Source organism: Nylanderia fulva, unplaced genomic scaffold (assembly GCF_048542155.1).
Source record: "Nylanderia fulva isolate GAGA-0341 unplaced genomic scaffold, ASM4854215v1 Scaffold6, whole genome shotgun sequence".
NCBI classification, from domain to species: domain Eukaryota; kingdom Metazoa; phylum Arthropoda; class Insecta; order Hymenoptera; family Formicidae; genus Nylanderia; species Nylanderia fulva.
The window spans coordinates 2,865,269-2,885,320 of NW_028190698.1; the positions used below are offsets into that span (position 1 = coordinate 2,865,269).

A 20,052-nucleotide genomic window follows, 5' to 3' on the forward strand; every position below is an offset into this window, starting at 1 on the left:
AATTTATATACGGGGAGAATTTGCTCTTAGAATTTATCCTGAAAATCATGATAATCGTATAAAAGACAATATATGGTATTGGAAGGATTGTTATTTTATAAGAGTTTCTCTGATTAATATTTACCACAATAAAAACTATTAATATTATATATAAACTGAAAAAATTCGATATATAACCCACTCTTCGCGATCGCGTGTTTAATAACTTCCCGGTAATTTGAATGCCCGATGATCGGTCGTAATCGCGAGTGTCCTATCATGGAAGATAAGATGATCTCCCACGAGTCTGATCGCGACAAGAACAAAAGGAACCATTGTACGATGTCAAATAAAAGATCGACGCGACCGCGATCGTTTAAATATCCAGCGTTTTCTCGCCGCAAGAATAGACGTAATCAAGAGTAACAATGCATCTTTGAGTCGCGTAATCCTCGCATCTGACGCAATTACGGAAATGGAAATGCTATTCTGGGATGAAAATTAATTCGCGAACAATCGATGTCGAAGCGATCGATTTAATCGTATACTTTCGACAGATGTTTTTCATCAACATTTTTTTACGAGTTCTTAATGTCAATATTTCCATCTTTTATTTTAACGAAACTTTCGTGCTTGAGGCAACTACACGGAATTTTCTCTTAGAATTTAGCCTGAAAATCTCATGGTAATCGTGAGACAATATTGGAAGAATTTTATGAGCTTCTCTGATTAATATTTATCACAATAAAATATATACATAGTAAAATTAATCGAACATATGTTGTATTTTATGGTGGTAGATATTAATATTTTTATTGTGATAAATATTAATCAGAGAAAAATTCAATACCATATTGTTCCGTGATTTTTAGGGTAAATTCTAAAAGAAATTCTTTCTGTATTTATAGATCCCAGATTCCTAGATGTGACACCGATATAAATACAATACGTTTTGTACCCATTTGTAAAGAGGAGATCTAAATTGAACATTTAAGAAGATATGAAACTCGTCTGGACTTCTATCCAAATTTGATGACACACGCGAGTTTTTATTTTATTCGATATTTTTAATCTTTGATTTAACAAAAATACTATCTATTAACACTAAATCTAATCAATTCTCGATAAAAAATAATGATTTCTACTTATCGAGAAGAAACAGACTGACAAGTCTAAAAATAATTCACATATGTTTGTATCATTTATTTTGTTTTCAGAATTAATTATGCATTAACAAAAGTTGTAGTTGAAATGAACGAATAGTTAAAAAAAAAATGACCAGCGTAAATAAGTTGAAAAAAAGTTATCAATAATATATCAATTTTTTTTCCTTCTGTTTTTTATTTAAATCGTGAAACGTCTGCTAAAACAAGTTCTTTTTATATTGATACTCTACTAAATAAAGTAGATTTATATTGTAGATTTACTAACTCTTCGAAACTTCTTTTTCTTTATGGAGATTAGTTAGAAATGAAATCCTACAAGTTTTTGTTAGCTGTTTATACTTTTAAAGTAGATGATTAATCGGGGAAGAAAATTTTCCAGAAGGCCACTGCCTGTCTTTGTATATAGACTATAAGTAATCGTCGCTATATATATATATATAGTGTTTCATTTTTGGGGCGAATTTAATTTTGACGATAAAGTCTTTGGAACTGCTATTTCATTAGAGAAAGTATCAAGGAAAATTATCATACACCGCAACTTTTCGCGCTGATGAAAAATTGGTTATATCTTTATAAAAGATAAAAAGACAAAAAATTGAAATCCCACTGAAGTAAACTCCACTTAAGATTAACTTAAAAGTTTGCAATGATCAACAAGATTAGAAAGCCTCTCCTTATCTTTCCTCGCTAATTATTCGAAAATCACGATCGTCTCGTCGTTTTCCTCGAGGAAAGATGAACCTCGCGAGAAAACCTCTGTCTTTGATGGATATAAATAACGCCGATAAAAGCGAAACGCCCTGTAGACACACATGCCAGCGAAATATCTAGCCCGGAGCGAAAAGAGCTCGCTCCCCTCGCTTATCATCATTTATACAGAGAAATAACTGTCATAGTAGATGCGCTTTAATTGACATAGTAATCTCTTCTTCCCCTCTTATCTGCCCCTACATTGCCGATCATTCGACGAGACGTATTGTAATTTTTTTTATTGGTTTATTGACAGATATGTTACGGTGTGTTAGATTAATGGAAAACGCGTGGGTTGCACAGTTCTAATTATTTTTTTTAATAATTAATTTTAGCACTTATTTCACTATAATATATGCACATTTTGACTAAACTCAACAAAACAAAAAATCTCTCATTGGCTGTGAAATAAATACAATTTCTTGGCGATATAATGATGTGTCTTTCTTATGGGTTTCAAAGCAAAACCTGATAAATTGAAAGATTTAATTTTTAAAGAAAAATATTTAAATTATATGAATTTATACACGGAGAGAATTTTATCTTAAAATTTACTCGGAAAATCATGGTAACTGTAAGACAATATATGGTATTGGAAGAATTTTTGTGTTATAAGAGTTTCTCTGATTAATATTCATCACAATAAAAAATATTAATATATATACATTGAACAAATTATTAAATTAATAAATATTTATTTCAATATTGCCGAATAAATCATTTATTTGAAACAAATAAAAATTATCTGTTTTGAGAAGGATTTTTTTATATCAAATAAATGATTTATAAGACAGTATTGAAATAAATATTTATTCAAATTCAATGATTTTTTTAAATGTACATAGTAAATTTGACTATGTATGTAATAAAATTAATCGAACATATTTTATATCTTATTGTGGTAGATATTAATATTTTTTCTTGTGGTAAATATTAATGGGAGAAATCTTTATCATATTGTCCCACGATTATCATGATTTTCAGGGTAAATTCCAAGAGAAAATTCTCTCTGTGTATAAATTAAATTATATGAATAAATTATATATAATTTAATAAGATTGAAATAATCAAATTCTTTTTGTGTTCTGCAACACCTAGTAATTTAATTAAATGATCATAATGCTCGCATAAATTCAAATTCTACAAAAAATGACAGCTTTACTGTCAATTTACACTAACATTAAATAAACGTATTTCATATGCGGCGTCACAAAAAAATACTTTGTGCACACGAGGGAAAGTCCAGAACGTGGACCGAAGATTTCATAAGTCAGATATGCAAAAAAACTTTCTCTCTTTCTTGCTCCTGTATATAAAAATTAATGTTGCAATAATGAAAGAGCTGAGCTTTCTTGCTTAATTTATGGCCTACGTGACGGAAAGTGCGTGCGAAAGGGTCAAATAATAATGATCAGAGACGTCGCTATTATTATATTTTGAGAGAACTCGAGCTATCTGCGAGTTTACACGTAGATCGAGATATTTTCCGCCGTTTATAAAACTGTTCTATCGAGACATGGCGAACGTGACGATTTTCGCTGATCTTGTTCGCTCTAGTGGTTATCATGTGACCCCGATTCACGATTTCCTCACAATTTGCGAGCCGAATGGTTATTTTTGCGCGTCGCGCGAAAAACGCTCGCGGAAATTCTTCAGGGAACAAAAGCATCCTCGAAAGATCATGTTTTTCTACAAGTTTTTCTTCTAGGTCATTTAACATCTTGTAAAACAAATGCGTTTGTTCGTATTTGATAACACAATCACAAAATAATAAAATAACGAATTTAAACAATTTCTGACTTTTAAAAATTTAAGCAAATTTAATATTGCAATTGGAGAATTAATTTGATTATTAAATCGATTAATATTGATACGTAATAAATGCAAAAGATAATCGCAGAAGCAATCTTAAAAAAAAAGGCAGCATGTTCATTTTTTACGATTGTTAATGTAGATAAATTATGTAGATTAAATGGCGATGTGTTATGCATCGGCAAAGACAAATATTCCTTGTTTTTAATTTTGGAGTTTTTATATATATATATATAAATATATATTCTATTATAATAATATTATAATATTATGACATTATTATATTATAATTATTATAATATTTTATAATTATATTATAATAATAATTCTATTATTATTATAATATACATTCACACATAATGCAAGAAAATTCATAGAGAATGTAACGTGCGCTTTGTAATAATTTTCGTACGTGTAAAAAAAGGGATATACTTAAAATCGGTTAGTGTTTGAACTTTGAATTGTTGATTTACGATTAGAATAGAATCGTAAAAATTTTCCGTTCTACGTTCTTACGAAATAGATCGGTGTAGATACGAGTTACGAGTAAAGTGTTGGGTCGCTCTAGGCTTAATTATACGAGAATTAGCGCAGTCATGGACGCAGCTATATATCCAGGCGATAAAAAAAAAGTTCACTTCTGCTTGAGAAGCGTTTACGAGCGATGTCGTCTGACAAATTTTTTATAACAATAATGGCAATAATGACACGACTGGCCTTATTTCACAAACTGTTTATAGAACTCTATATGCAAAGCGTGTATTATTCCGAAGAAAATATTTTTAGATTTCCGCTAAAAAAATACATTGATGCAAAAATCGTACGTTGTATTAAAAAAAAAAAAACATCGGAGCAATTTTTCAATTTTGCAATTTCGATCATACATATGTATAATGTCATATCTAAATATTTGTTTCTTTTTAAAATAAAGTAACGTGCCCTTGTTTCATGATTCATTAAACAGGTTAAATGAAATCGGTAAATTATTTGATATGAATCATAAAAGGAAATGACAAGAAGTTTTATCTTTCCGTATACTTTAAAAATATTTGATCGAAATCGTATAATAGCGGCAAGTTGTTCCGCTATTTATTTTTTGATAAAAATTGAGTACATTAACAAAATTCGACTCTAACGAAATAGATAATGACCCTGCATTTATCAAATAAATTAGGACGAATATATCGGAATATTCCGGGGAAATTAATGTGCTTCTATATTACGTAATAAATAGTGGATGATGAGATATTTTCAAATACAATATTTTAATTAACTGTTCAAATTGCGTGCAAATGATATAACAGTGCGTAATGAAAACAAAATACCTGAATTAAGCACACGCAACGTGATGGAAAAGAGAAATCGAGTATAAAAAAAAATAATTAGCAATTAAAAAAAAATTAACAATGATCCTATCGAAAATATTTATAAAAACATTTGATCTATGTTTATGGTCTGAAATTATTACACGACACAAAAAGCGTTCGCATACCGTTAGAAAGTCATGTGAGAGAGAAAAAACGAGCGAGAGGGATAGAGAAAAATTTCTCCCGATGATATTAAATGTGTATACGGTTATATTTTTTCATAACTGAATTATATTTTTTAAAGAAAAATAAGTTATATCTACATTATTTCCCTTTCCCATCTCTCATTCAACTTTTGAAACAAACAAAATAACATGAATAAGAGAACTTATTTACGTTTCTGTATTCAGTTATTGTAATATAAATAATAGATAAATAAAGAGAGAGAAAGAGAAGCCAAATAAATTTCATCAAGTTAGCCACAAGTCAAAAAATTCCTCAAAGGAATACAAAAAACGATTCTATCATAAATAATATTAGAGCGAACGAAAATATAAAAAAATATTAAAAGATGGAAAAGAATCTTGCTTAGGGCCTTTTCTTCCTTGGAAGAAATGAAAATCGAAAAAAGATTTTTTAGCAAGAAAACGGGAGGAAAGCTCTCGCGAGAGTGACGAAGACATTTGACGCGGGATCACGTGGTGCTAGAGAGAGACAGTGACAGCTCAGGAAAGTGCGAGGGAGATAGAGCGCGGGATTCAGACAGAGAAAAAAGGGAGAGAGAGAAAGATGGTCCCGACATCAAAGAAACAGAACGATTGCGTCAAACACGCCCGTCGTTCTCTCTCTCTCTCTCCCTCTCATTTTTTGTCCTGAACTTTGTCAGTTTGACGAACAATATATTATTGTCATAAAAATACTTCCGACTCCATACGGTCGCGATCCGAAAATACAGACTCACCTCCTCTTCTCCTTGTGCTTCTTCTCCTTTCTATAAGTGTCCATGATGAGCCACGACGAGTGAGGGAGAGAGATTTGCGACAAAGGGACGTTACACCCAGTGCACAAAACCGGGACACTCTCGGTCACTGCCAAGGAACGTATCCGGCGCGCGCGAGAGGAGGCTCCTTTATTTTTTTTTTATCGACGTTCGTAAACCTCGTTCGTTCTCTCACTGCACAGCTCGCGGATCACTCTCTCTCTATCTCTCTTTCTGGCACTGTTTGTCTATCTCGGCGTCGGTATCGGAGATCGATGCGCGCGTGTCACCACCGTTCAACGCGTTGCACCGCAAACCGAAGACGTATCGAGACGGACGTCGCGTTCCGGCGAGCGAACCGACCGCGATGTATTCATGATCCCGCGCGGACGTTTGTGTCGTCGCGTTAGAAACGCGACGCGACTGATGCTGCGGCGTACGGCCACTGACAAACGCGCGGTAACGCTATTATTATGCCGATGTACACTTGATGAATCTCTCCGCGCGAGACGCTACTATTGTGGTACGGTATACACGAACGCAAAAGCGGAATGGAGAACGGCGGGGTGGGGGAGGAGCGCGATTTGACGTCACACGGCATCCGCCGAGGGATGGCTTCGCCATCTGGCGGTGGACCGCGGAACTTGACGCGCAGGTCAGGAAACGCGCGGGAAGTTCGAACGAAGGAAAGCGCACGAGATTTCTAATCTCTTTCTATATACAGTATATATAATATATATATATATATATATATATATATATATATATATATAGTATATATATACTGTATATAGAAATAAATATATATAGTATATTATATATTCTATTAAGTATATTATATGTATATCATAGTATATTATATAGTGTATATATATATATATATACACACTACATAATATACTATGATATACATATAATATACTGTAATAGAATATATAATATACTATGATATACATATAATATACTGTAATAGAATATATAATATACTATATATATTTATATATACAGTATGTATTTCTCTGTCATTTAAATTAAAATATTTGAATTTTATAAGGAAACCTTATTATCCATGCAAGATAAATAAAAGATTTCTGAAAAGTGAAAAAAATACAGTGTAGCAATTGTAATCTTCTAATACAAACTAGATTAAGTACTTTTATAATACAAGCTTGGTAATTTAGTTTGATTAAATCAGTAATTTGCAGATGGAAAACAAATCGATTAAATTGTGGATTAAAAGATGCTACTTGCTAGATGTAGAGTATTTCAATAACTATATTCTGCAATTCTTTACAGCTGCATCTTATACTTAAGCAAAAGTTATTTTTTAAAGAGTGCATTTATAATAATTAAGATTATTTTAAAATGAATTGTTTTAAAAGAATATATGCAATTTATAATCAAAACAATTTAAACATTGTGTAATTTTATAATTTTAATTTTACTGCACTAAATGTATTTTTCTACTTTTTGATGAATTATAATACATCTAATTAATATAATTACTTCTGATTAATACTATCGCATTTCTGATTATGATTCATGCAAACATAGTGCCCAGAGATTTAAAAATTTTGTTATATGTTTATTCCTGGAAATATATAATTTTTCATGAAACAAAAACTTGCCAAAAATTAATCATTCATTATTATTATAAAATAAAGCATTAAATGCATAAAGGACAAGTACATTAGGCCTTAAGAGTCGCAAGGAAGAAATTAGGCGACCAAATTAATAAGATCTTTTTAATAACAGACTAACATAAAATCTTTGAACAACTTTACTGCACAATTGACTATATCCAGACTTACCATAAATTCTCTAATTACTCTATACAAACACGCTTTTTAAATTTATCCTCTCTAGGCTTTGATCTGATAAATCTATGAAATATCAGAAAAATAATTGCGCCCTCCTAGTGTTTTCTAGTTATCCTATCGTCACTTTTGTTCAAGTTAGAGAGATCTTTCACAATTTAAGTCTCATTACTTATGCGTTAGAAAAACGCGTCTTCAAATACTACACCGCAATATAACAAGGCGTGATATCGTGCTCTCTCGAAAAAACATAAAATATTCATTAACAGAAGAGAAAAAAGACACTATAATGTCACCTTGAAACAGCGAAGTGCGCAAAGTGTAAGTAACATCGATTCAGTTAGTCTTGGCTCGCTCCACTTCTTGTTTCGTACTCGAAGTGTTCACTCTGTTCTCAGTCGTCGTCTCTAATATCTCGTCCTGACTAGCGATTGCCTTTCTCTTCTCCTCGCTGGAAGCTGACTTTTCCATTCCTTCAGCCAGCTCCTCCTCGTCGTCCAGGTCGTCCTCCGAAGGTGCGCCTCTGCTCTCGTACAGCGCTGGGTACTGCAACATGCAGTCCTGCATCGTTTCGAATACCTTACGACAGTCGGAGCCCTTTGGATCCGCGGTCGAGTAATGGAAACAGGAGAAAGCCTCGCGAAACTCTAATCCACACGGCCCGGTCGCCATACCACCTAGACAAGGGCAATTCCAGTTGATCTCACCGTTAGGCAGCAGCAGACCAGGACTAGGTTCCGGATCCGGCAAACTGATCTTGCTGGGAGCCGCGTGGTCCTCCTTGGACGCGAAAATGATGGTGTCCTTGCCCTCCTTGCGAATTAATGGCATGATTAATTGTATCCTTAGACTACCTCTCCGTGGTTAAACGTCCTGCTGTCAGCGGTGAAGGATAGTAAATTCCTGGACGCTCGGTGTATCGTGTACACGCACGTCTCGCCCTCGTATTTGGTGGCTAAAGTTAAGGAGGCTCGTAGCAGCGTGTAGGCGTCAGATGGACAGCGCAAGATGAATCTGCGATTCGCAGGGTTGAACTTTAGAATGTCTATCCGACTCTTGGCTCCCTCCTCGCCGTACAATTGCCGAACGGCTTCGAGGATGTTCTTCTTCAGGTACACTGAAGTTATTTCCAGATCAGGACGGATCGGATGTTCTCTAAAAACAGAAATTCAGAAATAGATACAGCTTTGTTACATATTTTCTCGTATTATATAAAGCGCAGTTTCTGAATTGTCAAATTTTTTTATTACAAACTTTTCGAAATTACTAAGAACCATATTGCAAACTGAAGAAAATACACAATTTAATTGAAAAGAATGACTAAACATTCTTGAGAATCGAAGAATTTAATGCAAATTTGCGATCCACTTTGCAACGAAAATTATCGCGCAACGTGAATCTATTTTTATCTACGTTTATTTTATAAGGAACATACAAAGAGGACCTTCTCTTCTTTCATAATGCAGAATTGCATCATTCGCGACACTCGATTAAGATAAGGATAGAATTCGAGAAGCGTGCGTAAAGGTTAGGTTTCACGGGCTAACCTTAAGTCGCGTGTATGTAATATAATGAATGTACTAACATAGAAATATCTAAGTAATGCATCTTACACGGAAGCGGTGCCTCGGCAGTCATATCGATCCTGGCATCGGACAATAGGTGCACGCAAATAAGAGGAGGGAGGATACGCGGTACTTACGCACAATGCGCTTGCACTTGCACAGCGGCGTCTCTGATCTCACTCGCCTTCACGTGCCTTGGATAGGTAGCGCCGGTCTTTAATAAAGAGGCAGTGCTGCCACCCGAATATCTGTGGAAAATCGAATCGGGCTTAGAATCTGTTTTTCTAATTTTTTTTTTCGACTTTCTTTATTTATCTTCTTTTTGCAATTTATTTATACATTATTTCACTTTAGATGCGTATAATGCAAAGCATTAAAAAATCATATAAATCTGATTTTTTTATTTATTCGCGGCGGAGACAATATACGTCAAATATTATATATATATATATATATATTTATCTCATTTTTTAAATATAAAATATAAAAAAGACAAGTAACAACATTAAATAAGAATAATAATTACTTAACGTTAAATAATAATGACCGTTAAATAAAATAATAAATATATCGTGAAAGAAGAATTAAATTTTTTAAACTGCGATAAAATTGACAAATCGATTTGGTATGTATTTCGAGATGGATTTCGAGATCGACCTTTGAGATCGATTTTTCAAAACGCACCTACGCATTTAAATTTAAAAAAAAAGAATTTTGAAGCATATTTCTGATGCGCATAATGCAATGCATAAGAGATCATATCAATCTGATTTTTTTATTTATTCGCGGCGGAGACAATACGTCAAATATATATATATATATATATTTATCTCATTTTTTAAATATAAAATATAAAAAAGTATAAAATAAAAAATATAAAAAAATTAAATTTTTCAAACTGCGATAAAATTGACAAATCGATTTGGTTATGTATTTCGAGATGGCTTTCGAGATCGACTTTTGAGATCGATTTTTCAAAACGCACCTACGCATTTAAATTCAAAAAAAAAAAAAAGAATTTTGAAGCAACATATTTCTGAATGGAATAACAAATGCGGATCTGTAGAAAGTCGGAGAATATATTTGAACCTCGTCATTTCCGGAGCCGGTGTAAACCCGGCATTATAGCCCGGCACAACGATCGACCATCCGCGCGAACTGCCGGCGAATGCAATTCGCTTTAATCGGGAGGGGAGCCGTCGAGACTCTCCCCCAGGAACTCTGCTCTCAGTCGCAGCTCGGCTGCCAGTGCGCGACGATCGTGTCGCGCCGTTCACCTGCCTGCGTTGCGCACACATACGTGCGAGCGCAGACCGCACGTCCACACACACACACACACATACATACACACAAACGTCAACGTTGGGACGTGCCCGCACGTCCTTACCAGGGGTGGCACCGTCGTATCGGAGTTTTCGCGATTATATTAAAGTGCACGTATATATATATATATATATATTCGTATATTAAAAGAAAGAGACAGGGAGAATAGGGGGAGAAAGAGAGTGTACATGTGTGTGTGTGGGTGAGAGAGAGAAAGAGAGACCGGGATATCCATGCGTCGCGAGATATAGACGCCGCGTCGCGTAAAACGTCGGCGCGTACGCACACAGTTACACGCGGAATCGGACACAGACACACAGATACACGGGCGAGCGAGCCGCACGTTACTACGCCCAGTCAAGTCAGTCGGACGTCGGCTCGGGCCCGACGAGACACCCCGACGATACGCTATCGCTGTCGCACCCTGACGTTTCCCACGGTTACGCCACGCGGCTTCACGGACGGCCCCGCCGACACGCGGCCGGGACTGAATTCGCGAAAGCGGCGGGGCGTCGACGGCGACCTGGAGCAGCGTCTCCGTGACGGTGAAGCAGAAGCACGCGTGAAAGACGGGTGGAAGACGTGGGGGAAGGACGAAGAGAGAAAGAGGAAGACGGAAGGGAAGAGCGAGACAGGAGGAAGGTAGGGGAGCAAGGAAGAGAGGGCTGCAGGACGACGGGTGGTCCTGACAGCGAACGCTGGACGAGAAAGAGAGAGAGAGAGAGAGAGAGAGGGAGACCGACCGTTCTGGATAAGCGGGCATTAATAACCGAGGGTCTCGTATGTAATTGGCACGTTAAGACGAGCTTTTTGTTGGAAGTGAAAGAAAGTAAAATCTCTCTTTGCTTACTTCTTCGAAAGCTTGTCCTCGGTGTTGGATATATCCTCTTGGTCCAACCCTTGGTCAAGGCTGATACCGCGGCGATGAGCTACAATCCTATTCCCCGGCTCGCTCGTGAGTGCACGAATACAATCGGGGAGTACCGTCATCGCGGTGGTCACTGACCACCCTGACGCAACTTCCTGTGTCCCCGTGATCGGTCAAGGAGGAATTTCCTGGTCGCTCACTCCTCGACGACGGAGCGACGTCGAAGCATCCCGGCGAAAATCCTCGCGGTCGTCGTCCACCCGCGTGATGAGGGCCTAGCGTTCGACACCGTGGGTCATCGTGGGTCGTCGTCAGCGCCGGGCGTGCAAGAAGGGACGGCGGCGCACCGGCGGAAGCCCGGATAGTAGGAGGAGGAGGAGGAAGCACCCGACAACATGGCCGCCGCCTGCTACGAGAAGGAAGTGGTGATAGGCGCCGCCGTGCACCACGGACACGGCCACCATCACCATCATCATCACCATCATCATCATCATCACCATCATCATCCCGGCGGCGGTGCCGTCGGTGCGTCATCCGGGGTCACCGGGCAGACGGTGCTACCGGCGACGTCGACCGGTCTCGACGACGCCACCGTCGTCGCGGCCGCCACCACCTCCGGCACGAACTCGTCGTCGACGACGGTCGTGAACCCGGCGACGACGAACGCCGTCGCGGCTACGGCGGCAGCCGCGGTCGCCACCGCGACCGCCGCCGTGGCGATCAACAATTACAAGGAGTACAAGGATTACTCGCAGCCGCTCCACGTGGACTGCAGCGTCGAGTACGAGCTGCCGAGTCAGGCGAAACCGCCGCCCGGCGGCGGCGAGCCTCTCCTGATGATCCATCCGTGTTACTATCGGCGCGCCGAGCGCGAGAGACGGAGCCCCTTCGTCAATAATCTGCCGCCGCCGGCGGCACCCACGACGGCGCCGATGTCCTCCCGCAGAAGCGGTCGCAGGAGCAACGCCGCGACGGTATCCGCGACCACCGCGGCGGTCACGGTCGCGACCGCGGCGATCGCGGTCGCCGCTGCGTCTACCTCGACGACGACGACGGTCGTACCACCGTCGAACAATAACAATAACAACAGCAACGTCGTTTCCACCAACGTCGTGTCCACCTCGGTCGTGTCGCCGGCGACGTCGATCGCGTCGTCCTCGGCGGTCGCCGCGGCGGTCGTGGCCGCTGCGGATACCGGGACCGGTCTGCTATCCACGACCCACGGCCAGATGTCAGCTGTCACCATGGCGGCCTCGTATCGCGCGGCGCTCAACGTCGCGGCGACCTTGTCCCAGCAACAGCAGCAACAACCGTCTCAGCGGCGACATCATTCCCAGCAACAGCAACAACCGAGTCATCATCATCATCATCACCATCATCGGACTCACGCGCGCGTTCATCATCATCAGCAACAGCAACAGCCGCATCACCAGCAACAGCAGCAACAGCAACAGAGGCCGGTGACGCCGACGCTTCCGGCTTCCAGCGCGGCCGATCTCATCTCCGCGGATGAGAAAGCAGTTATATCAGGTATTTATCAGCATTACTTCCGCGCCATGCGCGCCCACAATCACCAGCATCGCCAGCAACAGCAGCAACAGCAGCAGCATCGCGCCCACCAGCTCCATCATCAGCCTCACCAAAGCGACCGTAGTTCCTCCTCTTCGTCGTCGGTCACGTCGCCAACGTCCGCGTCGATCTCCGGTATCCTACGGCAGTCCTATCAGCAGGCGTACAGCAATATTGCTGCCGCGAGCTCGAGCTCCAGCAATCATCATCGCGCCGGTACCGCGGCGGTCGTTCATCATCCTTACAGGCGGCCGTCGGCGACGTTGCTGTCGCGGGCGGCCTCGCATATCGGTCAGCAGGCCTCCTCCACTTCCTCCATCACCTCCTCCTCGTCCATATTCGGTGCTTCCAACGGCGTCTCCGCCGCGGCCGGCGTATCCAGCGTTTACGCCAGCACGATACACAGGCATCATCACGCGACCTCGCTTCACGCCCTTCAAACCGCCGCCGCCTTCTACGAGACGCCGAGCTATCACGCTCTCCTGCCCCAAAGTTAGACGATGGTCAAGTGTGGTTTGGCGATGCTTTGGCTCTCCCTCGTGTTTAAACAACCTGCAACTATAGCAATAGCGATCGTGATTGCGCTGTTATCCTGAGTCCAAGCGAAAATGGATTCTTCTCCGATTCTACCCTCTCTCCGTCTCGTTTCCGAATCCAGACAGTATCGTGTCCAAAATTGACATCACATCTTTCAGGTGTCTTTTGAATATCATATTATAAGATTTCATAAAGGTGTCTTATGACAACGTCAATTTTGAATACGGTGCTGTCTGGGTATTATCCTAATAGCATAACGTATCCGCAAGATATTTAGAAGATATCCTCATTCTCAGGATGTTCTCTGAACGTCTTCGGGATATGTGTGCCGTTAGGATAATTACGGATGTTCCATGGAAATTGATTAAATCAAGACGACGAGAGAGAAGGTAAAGTCGGGAGACGCAAAAGTTCCAAAGGTTCCCATTTTTAGACGACTTTACCAGGTAGATTTCAAGTAGGGCTGCGCGTTTGCGACTCGTTATAGTATCGCGAAGAAGACGAAGATGCTAAGTGTGTTGCGCGGGTCTTCCGGGTACGTGCGCCCTTTCCGTTTTTTAAATACTTTTCATGTGTAGATTCTGCATAAACTACCACTTTACGCGTAATTCACGGCAGACGACAGATAATCGATGCACGCGACGCTTATAATGACTATCCTATGCGTCTCGTCCTGCTTTTCTTCTCTCCTTCTCTCCGGCCTCTCGAACTGTATTTAAGAAAACCGATCGTTTAATAAGCGATAATTTATAATTATCGTTCTATATACGGTGTTACTTTTCCGAAGGAAGCTTGATCAATATCGGAAACTCGGAGAATATCATTGCTTAATTTCATTTCGTTCTCACACATCGACCGTTTTTTCATACATATACATGGTGTCGCAATCTGACCGCATCATCCGTTTATGGAGACTCCTAAGGTTATTTGAAATTTGTAACTAATTCTTAAATTAAAATTCTATTAAAGTAAACTTTACCTGAAATTAACTAAAAAATGTAGTTTTGTTATATAATTGATTTTCACAAGACCCCTAGTTTACAAAAAAGCTTTTATTTCCAATCGTTTATAACTCGAAAATTATTGGTGCCTGGACATTTCCGCTGAGGAAAAATTTTCTGCAAATCTCTCATTAACGAGTGGCACAGTAAGTCTGGGACACCCTGTATACAATTAAAGTGAAGTGACTTTACGCGAATATAAGAGTCTACGTGATAGAATGGCAGGACGGAGGAGAAAAAGGCAGCCTCTCGAGTGTTAAATTCAGAGGAACGTTAAAGATCTGGGGATATAAAGAGAGTCCTTTCGCGCATATAGTCGATAATCTCGAGTAATTTCCTCCAGCCTCCTCATCTCCCTTCCTCCGGGTCTATCCTCCCTCCCTGAATCTAACCCGGGCTATGATGTAGGTTTACGTCGTTTAGCAGAGTCGTTTTTATACAAGCAGTTCTCCCTTTTTTAACAGGCATTCGCCTGTTGAAGACTGCCAGTTCAGGCAGTTTTATACACATATATGTGTATAGACATCCAATTCCACGGTTCCCAATAACCCTAACAAAACACATATCCCGAAGACGTTCAGAGAACATCCCGAGGATGTTCGAATGTCCTCTGGATATTCTCTGAATAACCTCTGAACATCTTTCGGATATGTCGTCTCGCTCCTTCTTCAAGAACGAGAATTTGCAGACCAAGATTTAAATAGTGGACTTTGGGCCTGGTGGTCGTGACGAAGGCGGTTATATCGGATTATGATTCCAGGGTATCCGGGTTCTGTTCGCCTTCTCGGTGTGGAGCCACTTTAATCCGCAGAGAGAACCCTCGCTCGTTCTCTCTCTCTCTCTGTTCTGTGCGACTTATCATCTCGATCGTTAAAAGTGCATGCGGGTGGGTCTATAGCGCATAGTCGGCATAGGGTACATCTGTCTCCCCATGCGCATGTATGGGGTGTCCCGAAAGCGCAGTAGAGAAAAGCAGCCTCGTAATACCTCGTTCTGACACTGGGATTTCCATTTGCGTGATACGAGTTGAAATCAATACGGTATATTTCTCCTTTTGATGTATTACGATTCGTATTTGCGAAAGGAATTAACTCTAACGCGCACCATAAAATTGCAATGAACAATAAGCGTAAAATTACATTGCACGATAAATAATGGAAATGTTATACATTTCCATTATTGACTTACTGTTCAATGGCGATTCTCTCTGTAATATTTTTGCAGCGTAACAGGTGTTCTAAAGCAGCTTCGCTAGGCTCTTGCAAACATTTAGCTGCAATTGCAATCAAGCGACACCGAGAGTGATCGTTCGCGATTAAAAATATCTGTCCTTAAAAAAAGAAAGGTCTCTCTCTCTTTTTTCCCCAGTAGGTATTTAATTTTAATCGCGAGTCGACGAAATCTGAGAGATAGAGAAAGAGAGAGCTAACATTCCATTAAATGAATCGGAGTCTTCCGAATTTCCGAATGTCCACTTGAAATCGAATTAAACGTCGCCTCGGGCGACGCATGTTTGCCAAAGTCCGGACTTTGGTGGAGTCATCCTTCAACCGAGAAGACGAGGGTAACCCCCCTTCTTCATCCCCCGGGTCTTTCGGAGCAAAGAGAGCGCGTTTTAAGGCGAGCCAACTGTGCCCCCTCAATTCGGGGAAGCGTCTCGAGTTTGCGTTTCACGAGAAACACCCTGTATAATCGCCGTCGCGCCGACACACAACGGCTGTACGTGCCGAGTTCGTTGTTGACGGTGAGCGGGTGGCCGGACGGGCACCGAATAAACACACGTCGTGTGCACACACACACACACACATATACATATACAGGGTGTTCCATCCAGTGATGGGTAAGATACATTTAAATATCGGTACAGATATGCAAATTAAAATGTTATATAGATACAGATACTGGGTTATTTTAAAAGTATCTCAGATACATATCAGATACTTTGAACTTATATTTTATCATAATAATGGTAATATGCACAAAATATACTGAATCATTCTTTTATCTTTATCCATATTTTTGTTTATATTACGACTTTATTAGTATATAGTCTTGACACGTGGAAAATGCCTCAAAGGTATCGTCACTCAAACTATTTTGCTATTGTACTAAAATTTGGCCAATGCTTAATAATCGCTCAACGTGTTGGTGACGATATGTTGATAACTTGCAGTCTTGATCTTTTAGAAATTTAAAGAATTGGGGTATTCAAAAAAAATATGTGAAAATGTATCTGAAAAAAGCATTTCAGAATTTATAAAACATGATATCGCAAAACATGGAATTGCTTTTTTCATTGAATACATGTATCTATAGATACTACCCAACACTGCTCCCATCCTTATCGTACCGTACATCTCTATGAGAGGCCCCTAAGGTTATTTGGAGACCATTTTTCCTCAGCGAAAATATCGAGAAAGATCATCATTTTGCCAATGTTCCTAATTTTGGACATCATATATCTTTGTAACTAAGTCTTAAATTACAATTCTATTATAGTAAACTTTACCTAAAATTAACTAAAAAATGTAGTTTTGTTAATAATGGATTTTCACAAGGCTTAGTTTATAGAAAAGCTTTGATTTTCAATCGTTTATAACTCGAAAATTATTAGTGTCTGGACATTTTCGCTGAGGAAAAATCGTCTCCAAATCGCCTCAAGAATCTCCCGTTAATGTGTGGTACAGTAAGTCTGGGACACCCTGTATACAGCATACACGTATGTTACACACATGCGGTAGACTTGAGGAACAAGAGAGAGAGAGAGAGAGGGAGGATCGTACACACACCAGAAGTTCCATCCACCTGCAACGAGCGCCCTCTTCAGGTAGAGAAAAGAAATCCCAGTTTGCTTAGGGCCGCATTAGCATCTACTAACGTTCTCCAGGGGCCCGTTTTCGGGCCCTCGAGAGAACTCGTGAGATGTCGTTCTCCTTCCTTTCTTCACCACCGGTTGCCCCCTAAATGTTCCTTCTCTCATTCGCTCTCCTCCATTATTCAGTATCCTCCAGAAGAATAGAGAACGTCGTTCGTATTCTTGAAGGATGGACAGCATGAATTTTCGACGCTTTTTCTCTCTCTCCTTCAGGGTCTTCTTCGGGTACTCCACTGCTATTCGGGATTCGCGGTTTCGCGGGTCCGACAACGACAGTCCGCGAATCGATCCTTGTCGCTTTTCGGTTACGAAGAGTCATACATGGATAAATTTATCCCACTCTTGAGACATGCAGGAAGAAAAATTGTAAAAATCTTTGTTAAAGAACGAGAAAGGGAGAGAAAGGGGTCTTAGAGTTTTGATCCCACGGATCCTCGGTTACTCGGTTATCCTCAAAGCTGCAAATCTCTATATTTGCGATGAGTACAGATTTTTAGATTCTTCGTACATCGGAAAAAGGGAGGTCGAGTGTCGACGTTTGACCGCAGGATACTGCAAGATCAACTGACAATGAGATATATATATATATACGCGCGAAAAATATAGAGGAATATAAATTCTCTTGTTATATTTTGTAAAAAAGTTGTCGTAAAAATAAAAATAACACCTCTAAATTTTGTATGAATTTGTAGAATATGTACACAGTTTTATTTGTAGAATATGTGCATAGTTTTATTGAAATACCCGAGAGTAATACACGCATCTCTGCGATGTAAATAAACATTCAGCTCGAAGATACAGAATTTATTTTAATGAGTAAATACTCTCTTAAAGAGTACATATCGCTTTATTGCGCTGTAAAAATAAATCGCGGGCATCGTTCGCAGGAATTTGACATTCAAGCGGATCTCTTCGTTCGTATATAAAAATCCGAAGAAATTCGAGGAAGGATGATAAAGACGTATGATGTAAAAGTCATCCGAATGAATATAATGGAATAAATCCGACTCGGTGGTGTTCGACTCTTCGAGTTGCCGCCTCGCGTTCGTTTACCTTCACCTTCGGTAGATTTATTAGCGGCGTGATTCATTCGTCGGGATGATGGCTTTTCGCAGTTCGGCCCATCTGCGACGGACTTGAGGCCCAGGTATAAATTCAGGTCGTTTATTTAGGCCTCGCGGCGCTTTTCTTGTCAGAAATATCTCCTCTCTCTTTCTCTTTCACCCTCCCGAAGAGAGGAGATCTCTCGTTCTCGATCTTTTTTTCGAATTCCTCGCCTCCATTATTCAGCGTTTCCAGCCGAGCGACGTCGCCGATTCGAAGAGAGCGAAAATCGATGCCGCGATGACGCGATCCACGCCGAGTGATAAGCATCGTTGTACATCTCGCCAGCGAGGTTGTCGCATGATAACGATGCCGGTCGAAGCCTTCCAATCGATTGGTGATTTCACCACGACGTAGAAAGCGTTCCTCTCTCGATTTTTCGTCCGGCTTCCCGATTTTTTGCAATAAACCATTTTTATTTAACTCCGCGACTCGAGAGAAAACATGTATTGTCTATCGATTGTGATATTATATATAATATAAATAATTAATATTAATAAATAATATATATATATATATAATATAAATATTATATATAATATGATCGATAGAATTTTTGTAGATACAAATTTACGTGAAAGTTATAAAGTTATAGTTCATATTGCGTAGTGTGTTCATTTTGGGGGGCTACAAATAGGGAAACATTCATCAGTCCCTTCTTGGTCGCGCGCCAGGGTTAATTATTCGAGTTCTGGAATTATCCCTCTTCTCTTTCCCGCGGGAAAGATATAATCCGAGGTTTAATCCTCGGCAGAACCGAGTCTCCTCTGACGTATAACACGGCGAAGCTGATGGCGCGGCTCATTTATCGTCCGAAATTCGGGAATTAGTCTGGGGAAAAACGATCGAACGTCGCGAAAGTTGAAACTGACGATAAGTTTCTCGAAATACTTGGCGCGGGAAAATTGCAAAATAATTCGTAATAAAAATCCTCGTATATATATATATAAATAATTAGCGTCGCCTCGGTTTTCGGGTCAAGTCGCGAAAAAGAAAACGAGGATGTAAGATTACGAGCCCTTTTTCGGAGAAGAGAGGACAAAATTGTCGCGACGCAATTAACGACGACGAGACGAGGCGAACGGAAAAACGACGTTTGCCCGGAGAGATCGAGATATCCGTCCCGCGACGCTTAAAAGCAGCAATTAAAAGCTCGTTACTCACGTCCGTCTATTAATTATTCGAGACGGCTCTAGCCGGGCGACGTGTCGCGCGAAAGCGGAAACTCCCCGATTGATGATGATTCGTCCCGAATTCGTCGGGGATGATCGAACATCGTCGCGAGGATCGATATTCTTGCTCATTTTCTCCCATTCGTTAGCTGCATTCCTGCGAAACAAATATTTTAGTTCATTCGGTAATATAACGTAAAAAATTAGTGCCTCTAATTGTTTGCTAAT

The 20,052-nt window shown here is 40.0% G+C and overlaps 3 protein-coding genes across 3 annotated transcripts; 1 reads left to right on the forward strand and 2 right to left on the reverse strand.

Moving 5' to 3' along the window:
- Positions 1-7,724: 7,724 nt before the first annotated feature.
- On the reverse strand, positions 7,725-8,641 carry LOC114941232 (mitochondrial intermembrane space import and assembly protein 40-B). Its single transcript, XM_029316152.2, has one exon. It carries the CDS (start codon positions 8,639-8,641, stop codon positions 8,147-8,149), a length of 495 nt encoding a protein of 164 aa, XP_029171985.1. The 3' UTR covers positions 7,725-8,146.
- Positions 8,642-8,655: 14 nt separating this feature from the next.
- LOC114941218 (uncharacterized) lies at positions 8,656-12,060 on the reverse strand. The gene is made up of 3 exons (XM_029316125.2): positions 11,549-12,060; positions 9,513-9,623; positions 8,656-8,965 (listed from the first exon to the last, which is right to left on the reverse strand). Exons 1-3 carry the CDS (start codon positions 11,686-11,688, stop codon positions 8,656-8,658), a joined length of 561 nt encoding a protein of 186 aa, XP_029171958.2. The 5' UTR covers positions 11,689-12,060.
- Positions 10,622-18,254, forward strand: LOC114941210 (uncharacterized). Its single transcript, XM_029316115.2, has one exon. The coding sequence runs from the start codon at positions 11,962-11,964 to the stop codon at positions 13,630-13,632; it is 1,671 nt and encodes a 556-aa protein (XP_029171948.2). The 5' UTR covers positions 10,622-11,961; the 3' UTR covers positions 13,633-18,254.
- The last annotated feature ends 1,798 nt before the right edge of the window (positions 18,255-20,052 follow it).